Here is a 24566-nt window from a genome sequence, read left to right as displayed (position 1 = left end):
AGAAGCATTTATTCTGTGACATTTTGCGTAAATCAGTCTTTATCAATAAGCTCAACTGAATCTAATTAAGCTGACTGATCTGTGTCAGGTGAGACTTACAAATCCATCCATAGTCCAGGAGTCCTCTATGATTTTGGCTGGGGCAATGGCTGAATCTTTGAGCTGGTTTCCCTGGTTCACATAGTTCACCTGGTACATCAGCAGTAACAGCCTGGCCTCAGCAGCCTTATACACTCCTGCAGTGGACAGAATAAAAAACAGGTTTATTAAAAAAAAAAAAAAAATGATGATGGAAATGATAGAGATTAAAGAGGAAACTGGGAGACAGCAGGACTTAGACTGCATGTGTTGGGTCAAGAAATAGTTCAAATGTCTGCTGTAACTCTTCATAATATCACGTCTTTAATTCTACTTTTCTGGTCACGTAAAACAAACGAAATACAGCTTCAAGTACAGCCAGGATAGCTATTTCCTCATGGCTTTTCTCTTTCTGAAAGCTACATTGAGCATTTCTTGACTCCGGGTTTGTACGTAATGCACTGACCCAAGATTGAGGTCGTCTTCTCATCTCACTCTCACAAAGAAAGTGAAATATGTCTATTTCCCAAAATGCTGAACTACTCCATTAAGCGCAGTGCTGAGGTAAGGAAAACTTGACATTTTGAGAAAAATCTTAAGAAGAAAATCAATCAGGTGTTTATGCAACTGGGCTCTGGCCTTTGGGTGCCTGCGTGAGTGTAGCCCTAGCTGTTATTGATCTAAAGCTGCTCCTTTAAGCCACAAGATGCATGTTAAAAGTCTGATAGCTGCATGGTTTTGTGATACGGTGTTTGTGCTCTTTGATACTCCAGGAACCAATTCAAGCTTCAACAGGATTTGTGTTTTAATAGGGTCTTAACCCCCTGCTGACGCAGTTGTGGGACCCTGGGAGGTCTGTGTGGGAATATGTGTGCATGTTGTGTGAGTGTGAGGGGGGATATACAGTAATATCATGAAAATGAAGGGTTGTAGCTCCAGGAATGTAATGAAATCCAGACACTATTAGAAAAGCAGCACGGGTGATTCATTGTAAAAGTCTTGATGGATGGTAAGAGCTGCTGTTTTGGTGTTTTGGGGGGCTTAGCGGGGTTTGTTCTCTTTATGAATATCTGTTAAACGCACTGTGCTGCCTTTATGGATATCTGTGATGGAAATAATAAAAAATCATATTTGAAAAACAACAGCTCAGTGTTTATTGAGTGCAATACCAAGGGATCAATACAACATCATGATGTACTGCAGTGTGTATTCATGGCATATAGTATGGCATGTCCAGTAAAGTCACATGTACTTACAACATAATTAGGTAATTGGTACACATAGCTTTAATTATCCATAAAAAACACATGCCTGATAGGAGCAGGTCCATGTTGCTGTTGCTAAGGGAAACGTTAACCCTCCCCGTTGTGGAGTTGAAGCTGGTGATGCTCAGTGTCATCGGCTGCTTCCTCCCACGGTAATTGTAAGAACCTTTCCATATGTAGTTAGGAGCAAAGACATCATCTGGAACTAAACAAAAAGAACATACGTGATTACAACAGATTAGAATAGAACAGATTGACCCAATCACAATGTTTGTTCACAATAACCTCGGGCTAGAAAAACCCTGCACCACGCACCAGCTCACATACCACTTAACTGATGAGTACATCTGATTCATCTTCAATGCAATAATGTTAGGTTTGAGACCCAATTAAACTGTTGGTCTTAAGAAAATGAGTGTACCCAAAAGTAGCTGGGAGTCCGAGATGACACTGTTGTGTAGATGTCAAAGATGCTTGCAAAGTAACACGGCGCATGAAATAAGCACAGTGGGAACGTCAGCTTTAACTATATATCATTAAATGTTAGTGAAAAACAAAAGTCTGCAGAAAAATACATATAGGATCAAAAGTGCTTCTCACATGGCTGATTGGTGTTACATATAGTAAGATATAACAGCTGGCTTTAATCAGAATCTTAGATTGAAAGGGCCACTTTGTTAGATGAGAACGGTTGTGGTCATTGAGGGTTATTAAATTCTAATAGAATAGGACTTATCACAACAGAGCAGGTCTGAAAAAAAAACTGAACAAACTGCAGAACAAAGAAACAGAACTTCAGCGTAGTTAATATACCTTTCTATGTGTAGAGAGGAAAATAAATTATTTACGATGGAAAGCAGGATGGTACAATAAAATTGACAAGAATACAAGAAGAACAACACTCGGGAGCAGAACCGAGCAGAGTGCAGAGGAGCAGAATTCATAAAACTATAGCAGACGAAAACAAAGTAAACTAGACCAAAATACAGTAGATGAGAAAAATCAATAATAGACGAGGATTGACAGGACTGTACTATTCTGGAATAGAAACGACTGCAGGAGAACTGACCATTAAGTTTGGGGCTGGGAGTTCCTGTTGCCGGCTTCACAGGTTTCTTCTTCTCTCCGGCTACACACACAAGACAGACAGAGGGGGATAATTATTGTCCTATTAACACACAAGAGCAGAGCTGTAGGGTCACAGTATGAAAGGATATTCAAATGTTTTTGCTGCTCACTCTGGGCGGGTGTACTTTATTACCAAATTAGAATGCAGTGCTGGCCATTATTACTCACACATGCGTATAATGAGCGAGAACTGTGTTGAACAGAACCCCACAAAATAAACCTCTTTAGTGGTTATTTGTAAGAGAGGCGATGCAAATTGAGTTCACGACCAATAATAGTGGTGCATGTAATATCCTTTTAAAAGTGGCCTTGAGACACTTTGCCATTCAGAACAGCTTCTATCATCACTTCAAGATGCAGTCATTGTTGCCAACAAGTAAAGGCGCGCAAGAGAGAGGCTATTTGTCCTAGGATCTCAAATTGGATCAGAGAGTGCTCCAAATTTAAAGACAACTGCAGGGCAAAAGGGTGCCAGCTTTGTTGGAATGACTTCCAAGTTGACACTTGCAGTTTTTCTTTGCACAAAGGTGGGCTCACATCCTCAGCATTTTAGTGTTCGGAAAAAATAGAGAAATGAACAAAACCACTATGTTGGAGAATCTACACCTTGCAATTTGTACTTACCTTGCAATGTTTTACTTTTTACTATTGATGGAATTTTCTGTGATACTATCGAAGGCTGCAGAGTTGCAGGTAAATTGGACTTGGTGGTACAACTGTTTTGTCTACAACTGTTTCCAAGGTCAGGGTGGTGCTTTCAATCTCAACTTTTAAACCAAGGTGGACATGAAGTCCTTAAAGTTCTCAGTAAAGTGGAAATTTGCCATGTAATTCCATTGCAGCTGGGCAAACTCCATCCGCTGATGTGGACTGTGTGACACGACCAAAAGTCCTGGGACAACTACTACAAAGGCATTATGGTGAGATGTTTTTGAAACTATTGATGCAGCTAAAATGTGTAATTTGTAAAAAAAATCGGACTGAATTGAAAACTATAGGAGGGGGCAGCATAACCCGTTAACCCTGCTAACTATACTGGACTTGTTACTATGGTGTAGTTATCTTTGGCTATAGTGACTAGCTGCTGTTAGCAGGGATTTCAGTTAGCCAAGCTAAGTGGCCCTTGGATGACAGGGGCATTCACCGTAGTTAAGTCAACTGGCCTCCCATTGAGGGCGGCTAGACACCAGACTGCAGCTGAACTTAGCCTGTGAGACCGAAAAGTGCCAGTTTGAATACAAGAAATACTGTACAGAGGTGATTTACAGCAGCTCTGGGAATGAAAAGACAGGGCTGCCAGGCAAACGAGAGGCGTGAAGCGCCTGTTGAACTATTTTTAACTAAAATGCTGGCCTTCTCTTACAAACCAGTCCTTTAAGTACTCCTTAATGGTGAGTGTCGAAATACAACATCAGGTAAAGGGTCAGAAAGTCACACTTCCTAAATTAACTCATGTAAACATTAGAAGAAGGCAATGGAGGACTGGAATAAAACAAAACAATAACTAAAAAAAAAAAGGTCCGGAAATGTATACCATACTGTCATCATCCCACATCCACAAGCCAAGATACATTTTAGTTTTTATCTTATTTAGGCTGGGAGTTATGTAAACAAACATGACATTGTGCACATATTTTGGTGACTTGATAAACAAGGAGGACACGCTCTGTCAGTCCCCGTTAGATCCGTGTATGCAGGAAAGTTGTTTTGCAGAGAAAAATTGACTCGGGACATGTGGTGAATTCATAACCTCCGATGTAAGGACCTGCCCTGGTCGATCTAATGAAGTATGAAACACCATGGGATATCGTATTATCTGTTTTTAACAGTGCTGCCAGACCAGCGACCAGCCCACCAGGAAATCTCACCCTGCTCCAGATGGCCAGGTATGTGCGCTGACAAAGTGTCCTTGAGCAAGACAACACTTGAACATGTTCAGTCATACGTCATTTCAAACCTTCAATCAAATTCAAGTTATAGATACAAAAAATATAACATTTCAAAAACAAGAAAGAGATTTTTCTTTTTTTTTACCTCGACATATCGGCATCTTTCCTGTCCAAGTGCCGTCACTCTTGCAGACTCTGTGTTCAGAACCCCCCGCCAGGAAGAAGCCATGCTGACAGCTGTACACCAAGGTGTAGCCAAAACCAGGCAGATCCATCCCCACCACGTCCACATGGAGCGGGCTCTCTGGCTGCTTACATGCATGGGCTGGTGGGAGGAGAAGGGACACTGGACTTTAGAGTCTGTCAAACAGAGCATGTAGGGGCGATTATGTTAACGAGACGATAGGATGAGTGTTTCCTACGTATGCACTCGGGTTGCGTTCCGCTCCAGGTCAGATCAGGCTGGCAGGTTCTGGAGGAAGAGCCCTGGATCAAATGACCTGGCTGGCACTGGAATGACACCACGCTCCCCACCTGAGGAGAGACAGAGAGAGGGAGAGAGAGAGAGAATGGGACACAGAAAAAAACGAGTTTAAACATTTTCTGCATACCTTTATGTAACAGAATGTTACATAGATGTATTAGAGGGGGCAGTAAAATATGAGTAAGTGATGCTCTGACAAAGACCAATAAACTCAAATTAGATAATGTGTCTGTTAAGAGTATTTGATGAGTGGGCCCTGGTAAACAAAAGACAGACATATATAGATGGTTACCAGGGATAAATTGCCTGATGTTGGGAAATTTACATGATCGACTGTTTATTGGTATCAGTGAAATAATTGCGAATAAATAAAGCAGTTCTATTATTCACACTGAGAAGAAGAAGAAGAAGAAGAAGAAGAAGAAGAAGAACAAGAACAAGAACAAGAACAAGAACAAGAACAAGAACAAGATTGTTTAACATTGTTTAACTCTCAGATGTGCATAAACTACAGGTTATTAACTTATTTCCATCCATCCATCCATTATCTGTACATTATATGTACGCCGCTTAATCCTCTGCAGGGTCGCGGGGGGGCTGGAGCCTATCCCAGCTGACTTAGGGCGAAGGCAGGGGACACCCTGGACAGGTCGCCAGTCTACACAGGGCTATTAACTTATTTAAAATCTAAAAATGTGAAAATACTAGTCATGATATTGGCCCAAAAAATACACATATTGCATCTCTAATGGTTACTGTGCAATGACTATGCAGCTGCAAATACATGTATTGCAACATTAAAGCATTTTTTTCCTGAGAACGTCAAAAGCACCAAAGAGAAAAACTGAGCCTTCATCTCATAGATACAGACTGTTGATGGTTATCTAAATCAAACACTAAATGTCCGGAGCACATTTTCAAATGTCTGTCTTGATACACAACTCCAATGGCATACAGTGATTCAGTTAAAGCAGTAGTGGTTGGCTGTAATCATCCTCCCGTCTTCCATCTTCAGCTGAATGCGAGTGGTAATCTTCCAACATTGAAGTCAGTCTGTTTCGGTGGACACTGTGTCCTGGTGGAGCCTCAGTAGGGGATTAATTCCTGGTACTGTAGCTGCATGTAGGTTTGTTGCCTGGACACAGCACCAGCAGTAAAGCTACACACTGGGCAAAGATGTCCACTTGATTTGACCGACTCTGAGAGCCGAGGTCTCACATTAGCTTCGGCTGAACTTTAGAATGCATTTTTACACAGAGCAGGGACCGTGAACTTTAGCCCTCTCTTTTATAATGAAGGAGAAGAGGAGGGGGGCGGGGGGAATGATCAGAGCGACCAAGAACTCACTTACATACATAGGATTATTGCAGTAAGATCAAAATGGGGGGAAACAAGTGCTTTCTACTAGAAACAACTGCCTTTGCCAATTACATGGTATAAAATGATAACTATAATCAAATAATCTGCAAAATAACTTGAATGATCATTTGTTTGGATTATAGAATAGTAAAAATGTCAACTTCCCAAACCTGAAATTGCAAAAACGCATTATTTTCTCAGTTTTGAGAGAATTCAGTTTCACCGATCTCATCCCTCATCTTCCCTTCCCTTCTCTCACTTTGTAACTTGATATATTGTCTAGCTGCATTTTTTGCATAACACAACGAGCTACAGACTACCTAGGAAGGTAGCTTTAGAGTTAAGTTTGCCAGTGCAGATACTTTACCTTGAAACCGTAGGTCCGGTTTAAGGAGCCATAGCGTGGCGTTCCCGGATTATCGCAGCTGGTTTTCGTCGGTTCTGAAAAGAGCAGCACGAGCGTGTAAGTAATTACACACAAACTCTAAAAGAAAGATAAATTAGCAGTAGCATTACATGTCCTCTCTCAACTCTCCTCTCCTCTGTTGTCATGGTAACAGCAGGGTATGTGTCTCAGCAGGGCAGCAGGGGGCAGTAGTGCTTTATCAGAAAACGAAGCAGGGCCTGCTTTGAGAGAGGGAGAGAGAGTGTGTGTGTGTGTGTGTGTGTGTGTGTGTGTGTGTGTGTGTGTGTGTGTGTGGGGCAGGAACATCAGCATGTAGAGCACATCCTGACGCAGAGCTCGATTCAATACAGCTTCCGAAATGACAGATTCACTCTCCACTTCTCCCTCTCTTTCCCCCTCTCTTTCTCTCTCTCTTTCCCTTCTACCTCTTTTACTGCCCCCCCTCCTTCTCTTTCTCTAACTGCCTTCTTCCTCTCGCTTTCTATCTTTCCATGTCACTGTATGTCTCTCTCTCTCTCTCTCTTGCTGCCCACCCACCCCTCCCTCCTCGTCTGTCTTATTTAAAGAGCAGGCTGCTTCCGCTCAAAACTCATTCTGTTTCAGTCACATTGTAATACACATCAAACACTAACACGCAGCTGCAATCACGCACTAATAAATCACTCAGGCACGCGCACACACACGCACATATACAATGCCCAACACTCTATATAACAATCTCGCGTCCATCATGAAAATAAATAAAGCAGCACTGATTGTCACTTTATGTTCGTGTGGTTGCTTCATGATCAAAAAAATCCTGATACGAAACCAAAAGATTCCCCTTCAAACTTTTTTACCGTGACGCCTGCTTTTTCAGCAGCTATAGATTAAGTCTTTACATCAATCAAGGAGCACTTCAGAGCGAGCCTCCTATTTTTAGATCGTCTATTTCACAGGGAACTTTCCACTTTATGGCAGCTGTAAAGCGCCGCATGCATGCCTTATCTGGTGCTGTGAAGGAACAGAGAGTCAAGTGTCTGTTCATGTTACAAAAGCTCTCATTTATTACGATTCACCACCACACTCGATGTTTAAGCACCTGCTCGGAATCAGACGTGTGAAGTGGTGCTCTAAACATCACATGTGGTGCTGAATTGACCCGGTGGGACCATTTGTAATGTGTGCTGAATATCCCTTCTCAATTTCTTGTTAATCCCCGGACAGCAGCGGCCTGTTTGAAGTTGCATGTGGATGCCCATTTCTGGAAGCCTTTTGCTAAATACTGTAAGTTAGAGCGAGTACTGGTGTTGCCTCACTTACTGTATGAGCAGAGGCTTTCTCTGTAAATTCTGAGAAGGGCTTCCTGTGTAAGATCCCTACTTTAAGAAAAAAAATACTTAAGACGTAACTCGTAGGATATAAGCTGTTTTAGAAGTTGGAATCTGGCCTAAAAGTGTCACAGATGCACTACTCTGTATGAATCTTCTCCAAGACGCAAGCTTACTTCTAAGTACAGTACAGTATACGGGAGTACTTTTTGTAAAACAGGTTTTCTAATAAACAATCGGCCATTCAACCTAGATTTAATGGGTCTTGGGGAGTACTACTGCATATGTGAAATTAGTTGTATTGAGCCTGTTGTGGCTCCAGAGGAAGCTGCATGTAATCTGATATCTGATGTCATTCAGTGGCTAAATAATGTAGGCACCAGGTTTAAAAAAGCAGTCCACTGGTGTAGCTTTGCATTCCTGTCCTGGCACTGTTGGACAGGCGAAAACCAACCACCAAAATCAACACAGCAGAAGCAGAGATATCAACTTTTTTAATTCCACACATTTTTTTTTCCTTTTCAAAACTTGGCCTCTGCATTACCCATGTTGCAACTTAGCCAAAAGACTTTATGCATCTTTTATCACATACTCAGTAGTACTTCACGAGATGTGTAAACACACTTTAAGGTGTAAAATTGGTGGAGTTGCCATTTAGGTATGGCTACAACCAATGATTATTTTTACTATCACTTATATAAAAATGTGGACTAGATACTTTCAAAATTGATCAATTAATCGTTTAGTCTAGATTCTTTTGTTCAGCCAGTACAAAACCCAAAGACTCTTCATTCAACTCTAAAATGCTGCTTGAAAAAAAACCTTAAAAGATGATCAACATAGTTGGCAATCAATCCACATCCAAGAGGACAGTTCAGTAGTTTTATGACCATACAATAAACATTAGCTATCCCCCAGTATTCACTGAATGTGATGGCCAATCTAGGTTCTCTTCTAATGTTAAATGGACATGTGACTGGAGGGTGGCTCTTTGCTCAGCTAAGCTATGATTTTGTTTATGTCATTTTAGATAATCACATGTTAAGTGCATGAAATCGATGATATTTTTTCAGTCCAACAGTGAGAACAGCAGCAGTTTCATGAGTAAAAATTGCCAATTTGGAAACATCAACGTGATCCTCGTAGGTTTGTCCTCCTAAAGTGCGTTTTTTTTTTAAGCGATTGTCTAACTTAAACCTCCAGTCACTGTTGATTATTATTCCAATAAGTCTGCGTAACTTTTACTTTGACAGAACAGTAGTTGCTCTGCACAGGAAACCCATGAGTGAACTTAAATGTGGCTGTCAGCTCAGCGACGATGGGTCATTAATTGCCATGATCATTAGGCAGGGGAACATCAGACACCAGTCCAGGCTCCCCAGAGAGCCACAAACCAGTCGTGATAAACTGGCAGGCTGGCACAAAAATAATAATATGTTTCATAAGTTTTAAGCCCAGACTCAGGAAAGTAAACACATAAAAAAAGGACAAATAAAAACATAATTAAGATAGCAAACGTGTACTGATATGGGACAACGTAACAAACAAGTCCCTAATATCACGCTTTGATGTGCTATTTAAAAGACACTTATGTTACCTTCTGAGGAATATCATTCAAAAAAGTCTGGGGCCTGTAGAGACTGATCATCAACACCTTTTTAATTTCAAACCAGACTCTGAAGTGGGTGAGACACCCCTGCCTGGGGATACCAGGCTGCAGTCCAGCTTATGCAGGGATAAGTGATTGTGGATATAGTCAGGAACTTTTAAAAGTAATCAGTTGAATCTTATATCAAGATGTTCGGTGGATGATCTGTATTTTGAACAAGTTGGAGAGTTTGCTGAACAGCATAATGCTGGAAAACTTTATTAACTCATGAATTTATTCAGAGGTGTAGTGCCAAGGTTTGGAGTTGTTTATCTTAGGTTGGTTAACTAAGTCCTGAGGCTGGATTTTCGAATCTCAATACTTTTTTGGTGCTGACCATAATATAACGGTAGCTCCAAGTAGTGAAAACTGGCACAAAAGCTGGCCTTCAATGTCTGGTCACAATCATAACCTCATCGAGTCTCTCTCTCTTCAAGTTCTTGCAGTTAAGATTGAGTGATCACATGAATTTGAAAAAAAAAAAAAAACAGACAAAAAATTAAACTGATTTCTGTTGGCTAACATATCAAAAAGTGAGCAAAATGTGGAAGATTAGACAGATTTTTTAAATAAAAAGTTTTCATAAAAAGTACAACATATTGTGGTCAAATTTTTCGAGCCGACTAAAATGAGTTGCATTATTCCTGTAGCTCAAGAACACGATAACTTTCATTTGTAAAATAACACATTTTTTGAATTCACAAATCATAGAATCATAGTAGTTTTGGAGGATATTCCATTACAGTGGTATTCATCCTCATTATTAGCCAAGTCATTATTTTGTGTTGCTACGTCAATATTCCGTGTTACTTAGTCACTGTTTTGAGATACTAAGTCACTCATTTGTAGTGAGTTACTATTGTGAACACAAATGATTGAACTTACCAATGCAGCGTGGCTGCGTGCCGCTCCAGGTACCATCACTTTCACAAAGTCTGGTCGCTGTGCCGACCAGTATGAGAGGTGGGGCACAAGTGAAGGACACTTCTGATTGGTAGATGAAGCTTCGTCCCTCTCTGAAACCACCAACTGGGGTACCGGGGTCCCCGCAAAACTTGGCTGCACACACACACACAATCCCACTTCAGTGATGAGTGCACCCAGGGACAAACATAGATTTTTCATCCAATTCTAACTAATGGCTGGTAAAGAATAATAACAGACAATGTGTGCTTGCTAACACATGTGTGTAAATGCATGTGTAGTGGTAAGAGTATATGTGTGTATGTACTTACGTAAGCACTGTGGTAACATGCCACTCCAGGTGCCATTGGCCACACAGGTCAGGACTGCTGGGAATGAGAGCTCATATCCAGGTGAGCAACTGTAGCTCACGCTGCTGCCCCATTCAAAGTCACTGCCCTGTAATACCCCGTTACTGATGGCCGGGGGAGCCGGGCAGGTCACCGCTAACGGAGAGAGAGACAGCGAAAGAGAGAGACAGGGGGAGAGAGGGACAAATCAGTTTTTAGCAGCCGCAGGTGATGCGTCTGTTTCAGTCAAAATCACCATCCTGTAAATTAACTGATCGCTGTAGATAGAGGCAGACAGGCTGATTAGATAACAGATTTTAACAACTGATTCGAAAAATGTGTTCAATGCAAACAACTGGGAGATACTTTCAGAGTTCTGTGGTTTCATTAAATATTTACCTGTACATATAGGCATATTCCCATTCCACGTCCCATTTTGGGTGCACGTCCTCACAGGCGATCCATCCTCCTCCATCCTGTACCCTGGTTGGCACTGGAAGGAGACATTCTGAGCGATTGTAAAGTCCTCTCCGTAGCGAAGGCCGTTGGCTGGGACACCTGGGTCCCCGCAGTTTATCACTGGGGAGAGGGAGAAGTGGGGTTGGGGTGGAGGAGATGGGATGAAAATTAAGACTACTTTACTGCGTGAGGTGATTGGAATTTGAATTTGCTTGTAACTTTTGCTTATATGCTTTTTTTTATATTGGTAATTTAAATGATAAGGAGAGATAAAGAGGGAGATTAAAGAAAAATGGCGCGGACAGACTGAGCGGCAGTGACAGAGGACGGTTACTGGTCGGGACAAAGAGGTAGTTTTTCGTTGATTTGAGTCGGACCTGTCGGTAGGTACATGTTTGCTGTTCTTATCTTCTCTTATCACTGTTTGAAAAGTATGTAAGAAGCGACTCTGTGAAATATACATCAGAATGGCAAAGTTTGAGATAAAGTCTCTGCCTGTCGGGAGATTTTGTTTCAGGAATCACGTCTTAACAGACTTGCTTTGATCCAAGAAATGCCTGCATTTTTATTGACTTTAACTATATCCGTCTACTTATTTGTGTAATTTGAAGTTGTGGAGATCAAAGCGGGAAGCGGGTCTGTGATCGGACCGTATGATCTCTTTAGATTCAGGTATGGGCTTCACTTCTCATGAAAGAAACAACAGTGATGTTAAATTGGCTGAGGTTGCCCTGGGACTCTTTTAAGGAGCATTAGGATTCCCCTGACTGCACTTATAAAGTCCTGTCCTTCATAGTCTAATAGGCAGTTTAAATGCTTTTAAACCCACCCCAGATACTGTCATGCCTGTTAATAGATGTAGTGTAATCTACTGTGCAAGCTATTTCCTCTAAGTCAGGGGTATTCTTATAAACTTTTCTCTTTCCAGGACCCCATATTGAAGGAATTTGGTTTCTCAGCATTTCTACGTCTTTGTTCCGTGCTGCTGGGTGTTTCAAAGCGTATTTCTTTGCATTAAAGTCAGGAATGTCACTGAAAATTGGAAAACACTGCTAGTACCCTTTTCATGTGGGGTTCCAAGGTAAGTGAATTTCACCTTGGGACACAATGCAGAAATGTGTTTAATGAGATAATTTTTGTTCGCGAGTATGCTGCATGTTAATTGTTACCATTATATGCTACTCAAGCCGTTGTATTTATCTTGACATGCAGATTTTGTCGTCTGTGTAACATGCAGCACTGATTAACACTTGCTCAACCATGGCTCTGGTCACATTTCACACGGTAGCAGAATGTTATGCTTTATGGTTGTTTACTCCTGTGGCTTTTTTTTTTTTTTTTTTTCCTTTTCCCCACGGAGTTCGAAAAGCAAATTAGCTAAAGTAAACAACAATCAAGGTTATTCATGTCACCCTATAAAGTCTGGAGCAGGAGCATGAAGATTTGAGGCTGATTTCATTACTCAAACCCTATACTGACAAGGTTTAATTTAAAACCGGGCATAAAGTAGGGTCGCAAAAGGCTGGAAACCTTAGAATCACACATCAGGAGCTCTGGGATGTTTATGGGTTGGAGACCTGACGTCATCGCAAAGCAAGGATTTAACACTCTGATTATATATAGTTAGTAATACATAAAGCTGATGGTCTGCTCTTTAGCCTGCACGTAAAGGGATGAGTTCTCCAAAATCATTTTAATAAATAAAAACTGTATCGCAGAGAGCTTTATTTACTCATTAGATATTACTAAACTGCGTATTAAACAGCCATCTCTCACTCACTGGTACAGTTGGGCTGCGCTCCTGACCAGGTCCCATTCGCCTGACACAGCCTGGTGGTGGCACCAGTGAGCAGGTAGCCATCCATGCAGGAGTAGATGACCGAGTGAGAAAATGTTGTCCCATCCAAGCGAAACACTCTGCCATTACTGGGAGTGCCAGGGTTACCACACTGGACAGCTGGGGGGGAAAAAAAATGAGAGAATGAGAGGGAGAGAGGCTTGTGCATCTCAATGAGTTTCAGCTCTACTGCTACGGCAATTTAAGTGAGTCCGTGCGCAAGTGTCGAAGTGCTGAGATCAAGTCAAAGTATCCTCCTACCTTTACAGAAGGGCTGCGTGCCGGACCAGGTCCCATTAGGGAAGCACATCCTCTCGGAGGAGCCAATCAGATCGTAGCCCTCCGAGCAGCTGAAGTGAACCTTGGAGCGGATCCTGAAATCCGTCTGTTCCCTCGATCCATGGGAGGGAATGCCAGGGTCGCCGCAGGAACCAGCTGTGTCGCCTGCAGAGAAAAGGAACGAGGAAACAGAATGGGGTCTCAGATCTTAGCGCTAGAATACTTGAATCATCAAAAACCAGCTGCATCTTCAGAATGTACTCCAAACTTTAAAATGACTTTCAAATCCTTGTGTAGATAAGTTACTGCATTGTAAAGGAATCCGAGCTGAACTCTGCTATACGAGGTGAATACTCAAGTGTGAAATGGCTGCCTACAGATGGAGGTGGACTGCACACGCATGTTGGTGACAAGAGGCGTATGTTTGCCTTAAGAATACAGTATGCGTGTGTGTGTGTGTGTGTGTGTGTGTGTGTGTGTGTGTGTGTGTGTGCGCGTTTGAATGTATGTGTGTTGATGGGTAGGTGGGTGGCAATGTGTGTGTGATCCCCGCTCTGTCCTTGCAGAGCTGCCTGGTCAGCAAATTTCTTTCCGACGGACAGAACAAGCTCCTGGGAACACAAGCTCACACAGAGACACACACGCGCGCTTTCACTCGCAAACACACGCTTTTTAATGCGGGTCCAGACAATCATACGTGTTTTGTTATCAAAACATTTCTGCGTCATTATTTGCCTATTTTGTTCATGGTCTAAAATTGGCATTTCCGTGTTCATTTTGTTAATGTCAAAGCCCGATTCATTTCTGCCAATAGAAGAAAACCGGATTCATCTATTTACCATTTTAACTGTAATTATAAATGTGCTCGCACCATTCACATCCATTATTGAACAATAATTGAAGGTGTGCGACAAAATACAAAACAGCTACCTTGCTGTAAGAACTTCCCAAATGTGTCTGCAGTGTTTTTTTGTGATACTTTTGACAAATAACCTAATTTCACACCTCCTCTGTTTGTACTATACTGCAAATATCTAGAGGCTTGCCGCTGAATCGAGCGTACACACGCCGCAGACACAACATGTAATAATGATACAACATCTTTTGCAATGCCTCGGGTTTTCAGATGTCTCCGACTCGTATAAATAAACCTTTATAGCGTCGTGTCACCGTTATTTGTCTTTAAAAGCTCGGAAATGTGAGCAAAAGGTCTACGACAGGATGAATTGTTTTTATATGTGAATATCGGAAAATAAAAAAAATAAAAAATCCCTGACAGACACCCTCGGAGACGCTGCACCGCCATCTACACTACTCCCATGGGATACACGCACACACTTGCACAGCTACAAAAGCCACCATGTAGCCTCAGGTGTATCTGGTCTCAACAGGGAGAACAACCAATCTACCTGATGTCACCGGTGCAAGTGTGTGTGCCTATGTGTGTAAGTTTTGTGGGTCAGAGCGTAGTGAAAACTAATCTCTGTCGTTTCCCTCAGGTGACTTTGGAACAACCACTAATCGGTCACACACACATTCATCTGCACGCACACACTCACACACACACATACATACACACACACACAAGCATCTATCCGATGGAAAGATTATGGCTACGCTCCGGCTCGGGTAAATTCATGGGTTACTGAGCTGAAGCTCCTTTGCCCACGTTTGCAGACGTTCTCAGAGAGCTGGATGAGAACAAAAATCATTCTCACCCTCATGATAAAGAGTCGTACTGTATGTGGGTGAGTAGGGAAACCTCAGAGGACAAATTAAACCATTTAAACATGATGAAGTTTCATCTAACATATATTTTTTAAGTGCCAACCTTTTAGCCTGCAGTTACCAAAGATTAGAGGAATGATGTGACATTTTTAGAAACATGTTTTTGCTCACTGCACCGCACTAAATGAGGCAATTTTTGATTTCACAGGGGGGGTTATTACTACCTGGAGTCTCTGCTCTATCCTGACAATATCATACTGAGGACAACATACCAGCAGTTGATTGCATAGTAGCAAGAAATAGTCCTGCTCATTACCCCCATTAATAAAAGAGCACATTTCATTATTTTTAAACTGCCATTTTTGTACAGATTATAAAAACAAAAAACAAGATTTAGAGGTGTTGGTAGAGGTTTTGCTTTACCTTTGGGGGAGCAACATGAGCTGTTTCCCATCTGTTTCTAGTCTTCATGCTAAACTAATCTTACCACCTTGAGACTGTACCTTATTTTCCCAAAATGTTGAAATAATCCTTCAACTTATTTCTCTCTTTCTTTCTTTCTTTCTTTCTTTTTTTTTTAAGTACACGATGAAACAAGTCTAGGTCAAGTTCCAAGTCCTCATAAACTAGCTGCAAGTGCTGACTCGAGTAATGATGCAGAATAAAAGATTTGCTTTCAAAGCTGTGTTTTCATTGAAACATGTATACTTAAGAAAAAATTAGATACACATTTAAGCTGTGCAGCTACACAAGGCTTGCTTTCGATTTTTCCACTTCTACCTCAGGGTGGCCGTGTTTTCACCCTTATCAGTTCGTTGGTTGGTTTGTCAGAGGGACTACACATAAACTACAGAATGTATTTCCACTACTCAGTGTCAGGTTATAGAATTTATTCAGGAAGAACCAAAAGAGGAAAAAAAGATAATTCTTGACTTTGCTTTTGAATTTCCAGTTTTTGAGGACTCAAGTGTAAAGAAGGTCACGGCTCATAGCGTGTTAGTAGTCAAATCTAAAATCCTCACTATTGTCTGGCATTGCGTACAGCTCTGGTAGAACTCTTCCTGAGACAAATATGTTTTCATTTTCATTTTCTGATTTCATTTCAGCCAGAGTAACCGCAGCACCTACTTGGTTAAAATGGATAAATAATGCCACCTGAAAAGTGAATGTGTTAACATAACCAACATTACATCACAAACGCCACTGCTTATCAACAGTCATGGAGCATTATTGCGGACGTCGCAATTCTAGCGAGGGGGGGGTGAACCTCTTATCTCTGCGGGGCTCTGGTACGAACCTGTCTAGCACAAAACATGACTCACTGCTTTATAAACTATTAACCTCCCTCACCCTGCGTCTCCCCCAGACAATTGTTGTAAATAACAATATATTCTTGGACAACTCGTCTGGGATGTGTTTTCAGTTACTTTGTTACATAAGCGGCATCTGGGAGCCTCTCAGTCTGAAGAGCCGTAATCATCCCACGGCCAGCCAGCTACAAACCATATAACTTTGACTGTTTGTTTACACATGGTGGAAGGTAAAGGAGGCTTTCTGTCTAGAGAGACAATTCAGCCCAATAAGTGGTGAGATACGCATACACTGTTAATCCACCAGGGAGGAAAAATGCTTGTATAGAGCGTTTTACAGAACAATGATAGCTGTGCATCAGCAGTACGCAATATCGTCTCAAATCCACTCACCATGGAAAACAAAACACAGTTAATAAGAAAGATAATGCACAGATCTGCACGACCTCAGATTTTTGGCTAACGGCGTTGTGGTTTAGCGATAAGACACGTAGCAGCACAAATACTTTTGCAATTCAAGTGTTTTATGAAGTGGGGGACTTCTCGTCTCCGGAGTCTCCTGTCTGCCAACACCACGGTGGTCCAGAGCCGGACTAGTTTGAGTCGTTGGTGCAGACAGACGGTGCTGAGACAGTCGGAGTGGAAGCAGCTGGGGCTGAGAGCACAGAGTGAATGGAGGTCACTCGTAGACGATGCCGCCCGAAGGATTATAATTCTGCAGTTACTGGTCTGGCAGTGCAAATTTACATTTTCAAACAATTCATGGCACGCCGCTTTCTTTATTTTCTGTTTGCAAATGTTGTTGTTGTGGTTTGATGTTGGGGCCTTTACTGGAGGGGGCTGGGAGGGAAGGTTGTCTGAAGAAGGAAGCTGCAAGCGTATGCGTCACTTGCTTTCAGATCAGCTAATAGAAACACTGAGTTGCAATGGCCAGGTTTCAAACAGGAGAGGGCGTTTGCTTTGCATATTTTTAATGAAATATATACCATTCAAAGACTTTGCACTAAAATGTCAAGATTTGGACCACTCATTAAGTATTTAAATGTGTTTGTCTTTAAAGAACATACAGTCAGTGACTTCATCTGCCCACTTTTCGTCTTGACCTTTCATTCACAGCATTTAACAATCAGCAATCACAAGAAAAGAAAAAAAAAAGCCTCACACTGTGTAAAATTACATCTTAAAAATAGGTTCATGAATTACATTGAAACAGCATAGCCAAAACAAAAGAAAGCACATGGTTAAGGGTCCGGGGCTGAGGTGTTTGTGTGTGTGGCTGTAGGGGAGGTTGTGCTCCACAGCCCTTTTAAGTGACAGATACTGAAATGTTCTCCTATCTGTCCATCCTTCCCTCCCATTATCCCTCTGACCAAGTGCAAAAGGGTTCAAAATGGGGGCGTGCGAGATGCAAAAGCAATGAAGTGCTCCGAGTCGACACTCTGTAAGGTCTCCGTGCTTTGTACATCTCGCCTTTCATCTACAACTCCTATCTATCTATTACTCTCACAGATAGGGTCTACTGTTTATTCAATAGAGGTCAAAATGGTTACCAGAGCAGAAGGGCATGGGGGCACTCCAGATCCCATTGAGCTGACAAGTCCTGGATGACTCTCCTTTCAGCTGTCTTCCGCCCAGACAGGAGTATCGAGCCGTTGAACCAAATGTAAACTTATCTCCACTCAGCACACCGTTAGGGGGAGAGCCGGGATGACCGCAATCTACAACTAGAGACCCAGAGAGAGAGAGAGAGAGAGAGAGAGAGAGAGAGAGATGAAGTAAGGATAGAGAGCTCATTTCAACTCAACACAGCTTTGAGAGAAAAGCTGCAGAGACCCCTGTCAAGAAACGGAGGCACAGATTCAGAAACCAAAAGATACGCGTAGGATTAAGGGGTGGTGAGACAGATGGAGGAAAGAGACGGACATACTGCTTTCTGAAATTTATGGCACTCTTGGAATGAATTAAACATCTGCTCTAATGTGAGCTGCAACTCAGAGACAGCATGTAGCTAGACAGCTTACTACCTACCTGGTGTCTGATTGCATACATCATTTAGTAATTACAGTAGTTTGTGGGTTTACAGGTGACATTTTGATATTTGTGGAACACCTTGAGTATTTACTTATGCTAAAAGCTTCATCTCTTGCAACGAAACCAAGCATGAAAACTCATGTTGATCTTACATTTCTCGTCATTATATTTGTATTACTTGGACTTACTAGCTCTACCGAGAGGTGAAATAATATCCAATTTTTTTTTGAGGATATGACAAAATACTAAAAAAAAAAAACTCTGATTTTCAACTCACAAGAGCTTTGGGGCTCTTCTTGTGGGATTTTTGGCTTTCCCCAGTCTCAACCAAGCTTATCATTTTTTTTCCTAGGATGGTGAAGTGAAGTCATGGATAGCAAATAAGCGCAAAACATTGTCCATCTAATCCTAACCTCAGCTTTACTTTTCTGATCGGAAAAAAAAAAAAAGAAAGAAAATGAGTCAACTTTTTGCTTCTGTTTGAGGTGGTGACGTGAGTTTTGTTCTAACTCTCGTCTTGCACATAAAGCATTGCTGGTGTGACTGAACCACTTCCACACTGAAATACTGAAGTGGCTCTCTTTTTGAAAGAACATGGCACACCCCCACTGTACACTGAAATAGAACAATGTGTGCATGGAAACAGAGACACAGCGCTGTTTCCTTAACACCAGCTGGTGACAACACAGAGTTTTTTTAGCATGATATCGTGTTCGCTGCCATTGACTGCATATTGTAGTCTGCTTTGACAGATTTCTTGTTTTCAATGAGTGAACAGACGCATTTAAAGTCGGCTCGAGTTTTCAACCAATACCTATGCACTACGCTATGCTAGCTGAGCTAATTTAGCTAGTACCTAGTTAGCTTCATGAATTTTGCTGACGTTCATCAGCTGGACATTCAAACTTTACAACTATTATCACTGTAAACATACGTGCAACAGTAAAGGTTTCATCAATCCAATCAGTCCCACCATCATCTGTCCGCTTCACTGTCAGGCTTGAAAAACAGAAACAGAGGGATCAAACTAACCTATACATTCCGGTAGAGGTTTGTCCCACTGTCCAGTAGGTTGGCAGGTCAGTACAGGTGATCCAAACAGGTAATAACCTGGGTTACAGTCGTAGAACACCACGGTGCCAAAGGTAAAGTTGCCATGCTCTATTTTACTCTGTCGGATAGAGTTGGCTGGGATACCTGGATCGGAGCAATTGACCACTATACACAGAGAGACACAGAGACGGACACACAAACACACACACACAAATACACAAAGAGATATAGAAAATGTATGTGTTATTTGGCATGAACCAGAGAGGGTCACTTCTCTCCCCCCTCTTCCTTTTCCCAGTGTTTTGCTCTGGGAATACAGCTCTGTATAAAATAATAAAGGGCATATAAGGAGGTTGTGGTGAAAAAGGAAGAACTGAATAGAGCTGGTGTTTAAAAGGATTGAAATGATGATGTAATGAAGTTATGCTTGTGTTTCCCGGATCCAGCCCCGCGTAGTGTGATAGCTTGTCTGCATTTTTTTTTTTTTTTTTTTTTTTTAGATTTTACACATTTTACTGGCACTCCACTCTGTAAACTCGGCAAAATGCCTATTGATTATGTACAAACTCATGTGAGCAAAGCTACTCTTGTCGCTTTTATTGCTGGAGACCATTTAACACTTGCGATTTATGTTTCACTGAAAACAAAACAAAGTTTTCACTCACGAGGCTGGAGCCAGGAGAGGGTGGGAGGGATGTAGAGAATTAAATCTACCTCAAAACTTCAATAGATTAAGTCATATTGAGACTTTTTAAAAAGAAAAGCATCTTTTTATTTGGTCTATGTAAAAAAAGAGTTTCGGGATTATGATGGCAGAGATGTTTAAGTTGAGCAAAGTTGGAGGTAGAATCGACGTTGAGATGGAAAGGGTAGAAGTGAAAAGGTACGGTTGCTTTTATGGAAAGGCTTTATAGATAAAACAAAAAAAAAGGTGGTTTTAAAGGTTGGGATAAATAAGGTTAGGGGTGAATACACTTAACTTTTCTCCCCACCTTTACACGTTGGGGGCGGGTGGCTCCACTGGCGGTTGGCCTGACACTGAGCACGTGCAGGCCCCTCCATTTCATAACCCCGATTACAAACAAAGCTGACCACGTCGTTGAGGTTGAAGCCGTTTCCCACCGTACGTCCGTATATGGGACTTCCTGGATGGCCACAGCTGATCGCTGTAGGGAAGACAGTGTAGATACATGTTGATCTCCTTTGACATTAATTACGAATCTACTCGAGATTGCGGATAACAAATGACTTTAACGTGTTAAAGTTAATCACATTAAATGACAGAATCCAACAACGTGTCACCGTCCGCTCACAAATACTTTACACTCACAGCATCATTCGCAACTGACTGTATCTTTGACTATTTCACAGCACTTCAAACAAAAGAAACAGAAGACGATGCAATGCTTGGAAAAAATAAAAAAGGTCGATGTGTGCCGGTGCGGCATAGCAACAGGAGGAAGTTACTGTCCAACCACAACTAAATGTGAGAGTTATTTAAACACATCCGCGAGCTTCAGGCTCCTGAGAGGCAACAGAAAGCCTGCTACTTCTGAGACTGCATGCGTGAAGAGAGCGTTAGTCCGTTTCTTAGTACTGTCTGACTCCCATACCCCATCTGTGGCATTCAGCTCCAAGCCCATCTGTTCATATTGAGGATATAAATCTTAAAAAAAAAAAAAAAAAAAAAGGGTCAGAAATATATCGCTTCATTTTTCATCCAGCAAAGTAATTTCATAAAGCAGCTGGGCACTGCAAGTTTTATTAAATATTATTCAAACTTGAGTATTTGAGGCAGTTTCAGAAGCATATTAATACACATTTGGTGCGCTCGTATTTACGGCAGCAGGGTGGTGAGTTTCTGGGATTGAGTTAGGATGAATTACAGTGCCCACGTTCAGCGAAAGCAAGATGTTGCCTGGTGCGACAGCATGTCTCATGTAAAAGTTTCTGGACTTAGAAATAGAGCGGCGGCACAAAAGAATAGGCCTTCACACTTAATGTGAAGGGTTAATGTTTAAGACTGAAATGACCAATAACCATGTCATGAATATTTCTGTTGTCAATAAGCATCATTTTTTTATACTGATGAATATAAATATATCTAATATACTTGTTCTGTCGACTTGACATTGACCAAGAAGACATAACTGGTCTAAACACGCAACAGCAGGCATTATTATCAAATATAATTAAACTATTTAGGTTTATGTGCGAACATTACAATAAACTATCACATGGTAGTTGGCCAGTCTCATTCCCAGCTTGTCAGTACTGATGCTTTGTTGTTGGTGTTGATAATCCAAGTTTAATTACTTCATTACTGCACTTAAGTTGATTTTTCAGGTACTTTTACCTCCTACATTTTAACACAAATAGCTGCACTTTCTATTCTTACATTTTCAAAACAGGCCCGTTGCTTTAGTTTTAATGCATTTGAGGGTAATTATCTTTTCTTTACATCTTTTTTACGTAGTTGCAAGCTGCCTTCCCAACATCACAAGAATGACTTCAACTTATTAGTATCATTATCTTTTACACATTGAAAACATTTCAGTGCCTGTACTTTCTTACTGTTACTTGACTAAAGGAGTTGAATCAGTATGTCTGCATTCACTAGAATATTTTGAATACTTAAGAATGTGTGTGATTTTGCCACCGCTGCACTTGAGTTCATTTTTGCATGATCACAGTCAGAAAATGGAGATTTTTTACTGTACTGACTGGTCATTGCAGTTCTGTTTCATGTTGATATACTGAATATGGAGTTATTTGCAGCATGATTTAGTTGTTTCTGTATCCGTGGTGAATGTTTCCACAGTCGCTCCGGGCAGGGCTGCAGTGTTTTTTAGCAGTCAGTGCCACACAGATGCAGCTGACCGCTGACATAATTTAGATAAATGTTTTGGCTTTGCGTTGCCCATTACTCTTTCATCTCACATTAAATGACCCAAATCCAATCCAGTATGATTTCTTCCCGATATGAAAGCCAGAAAACCCTATGATTTAAACCAGACATGAAAATCAGAGGTCGTGCAGTTCTCCGTCCAGGAAACCACAAGAAGCACATATCTGAACTGAATATCTTTGTTTTTGCTGCAGCCATTCATAAATATCTATGAGAATGTCAAATAACCAAGGAAACATAGCTGGTTTTTTGGGGGGGAATTATTTTGGAAGTATTAGCCTATGTGTCTCCATCTTCAGTGTTAGCGCAGAGTGTCCTCTGCTCGCCATTGCACATCATAATTATTTGTCTTGTTAACTTCATTCACCACGGCTGCTGCGAAGTTTATGTGTGTCCCTCATCCTCCCTGTGCTGACGACGGTGTTTTGATGTCTCTGTAAACAGTCAGGTTACTGTTTCTGCCAGCCCCTCTCTCACCTGCCTCTCAAGCTCTCCCCCTTTAAATGTGGTGCTTTAAGAGGAGGGGGAAGAGAAAGGGGGAGAGCAGAGACGAGGTGAGGAGAGGAGAGGAAATAAAACAAGAAAGGCAGATTAGGTGGGTGGAAAAGTTAGCAGGGAAGAGGAGAAAAACCAAAGATTAGAGCAGGAGGGAGGTTGCTAGAGGAGGAGGGGAGAGGAGGAAAAGAACAACTGAGGTGAGGAGAGCAGAGGAGGGGGGGGGGGGGGGATCAAGACAAGAGGGGAGGGAAAGGGAAGAAGCCAAGGTCTCCTTTTTTTCACTTCATCAGTGAGAATTCAGAAGTTTGTTTGCATGCCTAAGATACAAATTTATCTGACACCATCAGCATGCCCTACAGCTACACACACACGCGCACACAAACAGTCTCATCATCATTTTGTGTCTCTAAACAAGAGCCTCTCATCTCCATAATTACAGTATAATTTGACTGTAAAATGATTTCCGTCAATAACTCCTGCATGAATAACCCCAATAAAACTGCATAGCAAAAAAAACACCAGATATACAAACGGATATACAGACTCCTCTAACTGTACAGACACGACTGCATACAATATCCCAACACACAAACATACTGTCTGATATAGATGCTGTATATGGAGCCTTTCTTGTTTAAGTGCCCACAGTGAAAAACATGTTTCATGCACCTTCTGCTACATAAAATGTAGGCACTACGTCACCACCCGAATCTTGAATGTGGTTTTAATTTAGAAAACACACAGGCTGGCTGTCTCTTCGGGAAAAGGCATCCGTAGAGTTGGCTTGAGATGGCAGCCATCATCACCACCTTAACTGTGCCCGGTTGCTGCCTAAAAACATTTGCGGCGCTCACAGCCAGTGAACAATTTTAGAAGATTTTCACAGTGGCCGGGACATGTCAGAACCTTCTATTTCATCCTCAAGCCCATTTATTTATCTCCTCCAGACCATACTGGCAGTTTGGCCCCCCGGTCCTTTATATAAGACTGCTGGTGTGAATCTACAAAAGCTCAGGATTACTTGGGTGAATTCATCAAGAAAGGGATATTCTCGAAATACAAACTATATGCTGGATTTATCACTCTTGAACAAGAGATTTATTCTAAATGGTTTTATTTTCCTTTTTTCTTTTAATTTGGACTTTTTCATCCTTGAATGGAAGTTTACTGGTGTTTATCAGCTACCAGACAATCTTCCGCGGTGAACACTGCAGTGCTCTGTTCATAAACAATGATCAGGGTGGCTACACTGTTGTTACTGAATATCAGAGGCTCGTACCCTCTGATCAGTTTCTGGCGGCTGAAGCTAACACCTCACTTTATAAAGGGAAAGGTCGTCAGGTGGCAAACACAACTCAAAACATTTCCATTAAAGGGAATCTCCACTGATTTGACACATTAGTGTCTGTTTACAGGCCTTGGAGAGTATTATTGGCCTCATGAAAGAAGTTATATAAAGACTTGGTGCCTCCAGGGGAAGCAACAAAATCTGATGAATGGCCTCAAGTGATGTCACTTGAGACCATGTTGAATGAGTCTGAAGACTACAAATTTTAAAATGCTAAAAATAATGTGAGCTGTGGCATGAGAAAGATGCGAGTGTACCGCCGCTCTGTCGCCACTCCTCATCTCTGTCCTCAGGC

At 41.6% G+C, this 24566-nt stretch overlaps 1 protein-coding gene across 2 annotated transcripts in view; it reads right to left on the bottom strand.

The window, feature by feature from the left end:
* The window catches only part of csmd3b (CUB and Sushi multiple domains 3b), a 363253-nt gene that overhangs the window by 7558 nt on the left and 331129 nt on the right, over positions 1-24566 (bottom strand). For both annotated transcript variants that reach the window (XM_037092815.1, XM_037092814.1), the window contains 14 exons: positions 20510-20683; positions 19497-19682; positions 17984-18157; positions 13378-13560; positions 13060-13236; positions 11220-11399; positions 10803-10976; positions 10453-10626; positions 6571-6644; positions 4783-4894; positions 4506-4685; positions 2413-2472; positions 1390-1548; positions 100-236 (listed from right to left, as the gene is read on the bottom strand). In XM_037092815.1, the coding sequence (XP_036948710.1) occupies positions 100-236; positions 1390-1548; positions 2413-2472; positions 4506-4685; positions 4783-4894; positions 6571-6644; positions 10453-10626; positions 10803-10976; positions 11220-11399; positions 13060-13236; positions 13378-13560; positions 17984-18157; positions 19497-19682; positions 20510-20683 (2144 nt within the window). The remainder of the gene's footprint in view (positions 1-99; positions 237-1389; positions 1549-2412; positions 2473-4505; positions 4686-4782; positions 4895-6570; positions 6645-10452; positions 10627-10802; positions 10977-11219; positions 11400-13059; positions 13237-13377; positions 13561-17983; positions 18158-19496; positions 19683-20509; positions 20684-24566) is intronic.

This window comes from Acanthopagrus latus, chromosome 3 (assembly GCF_904848185.1).
Source record: "Acanthopagrus latus isolate v.2019 chromosome 3, fAcaLat1.1, whole genome shotgun sequence".
In the NCBI taxonomy this organism is placed as follows: domain Eukaryota; kingdom Metazoa; phylum Chordata; class Actinopteri; order Spariformes; family Sparidae; genus Acanthopagrus; species Acanthopagrus latus.
Note: the sequence above shows the minus strand (reverse complement) of the source record. Positions and strands in the feature narration are given on the sequence as shown.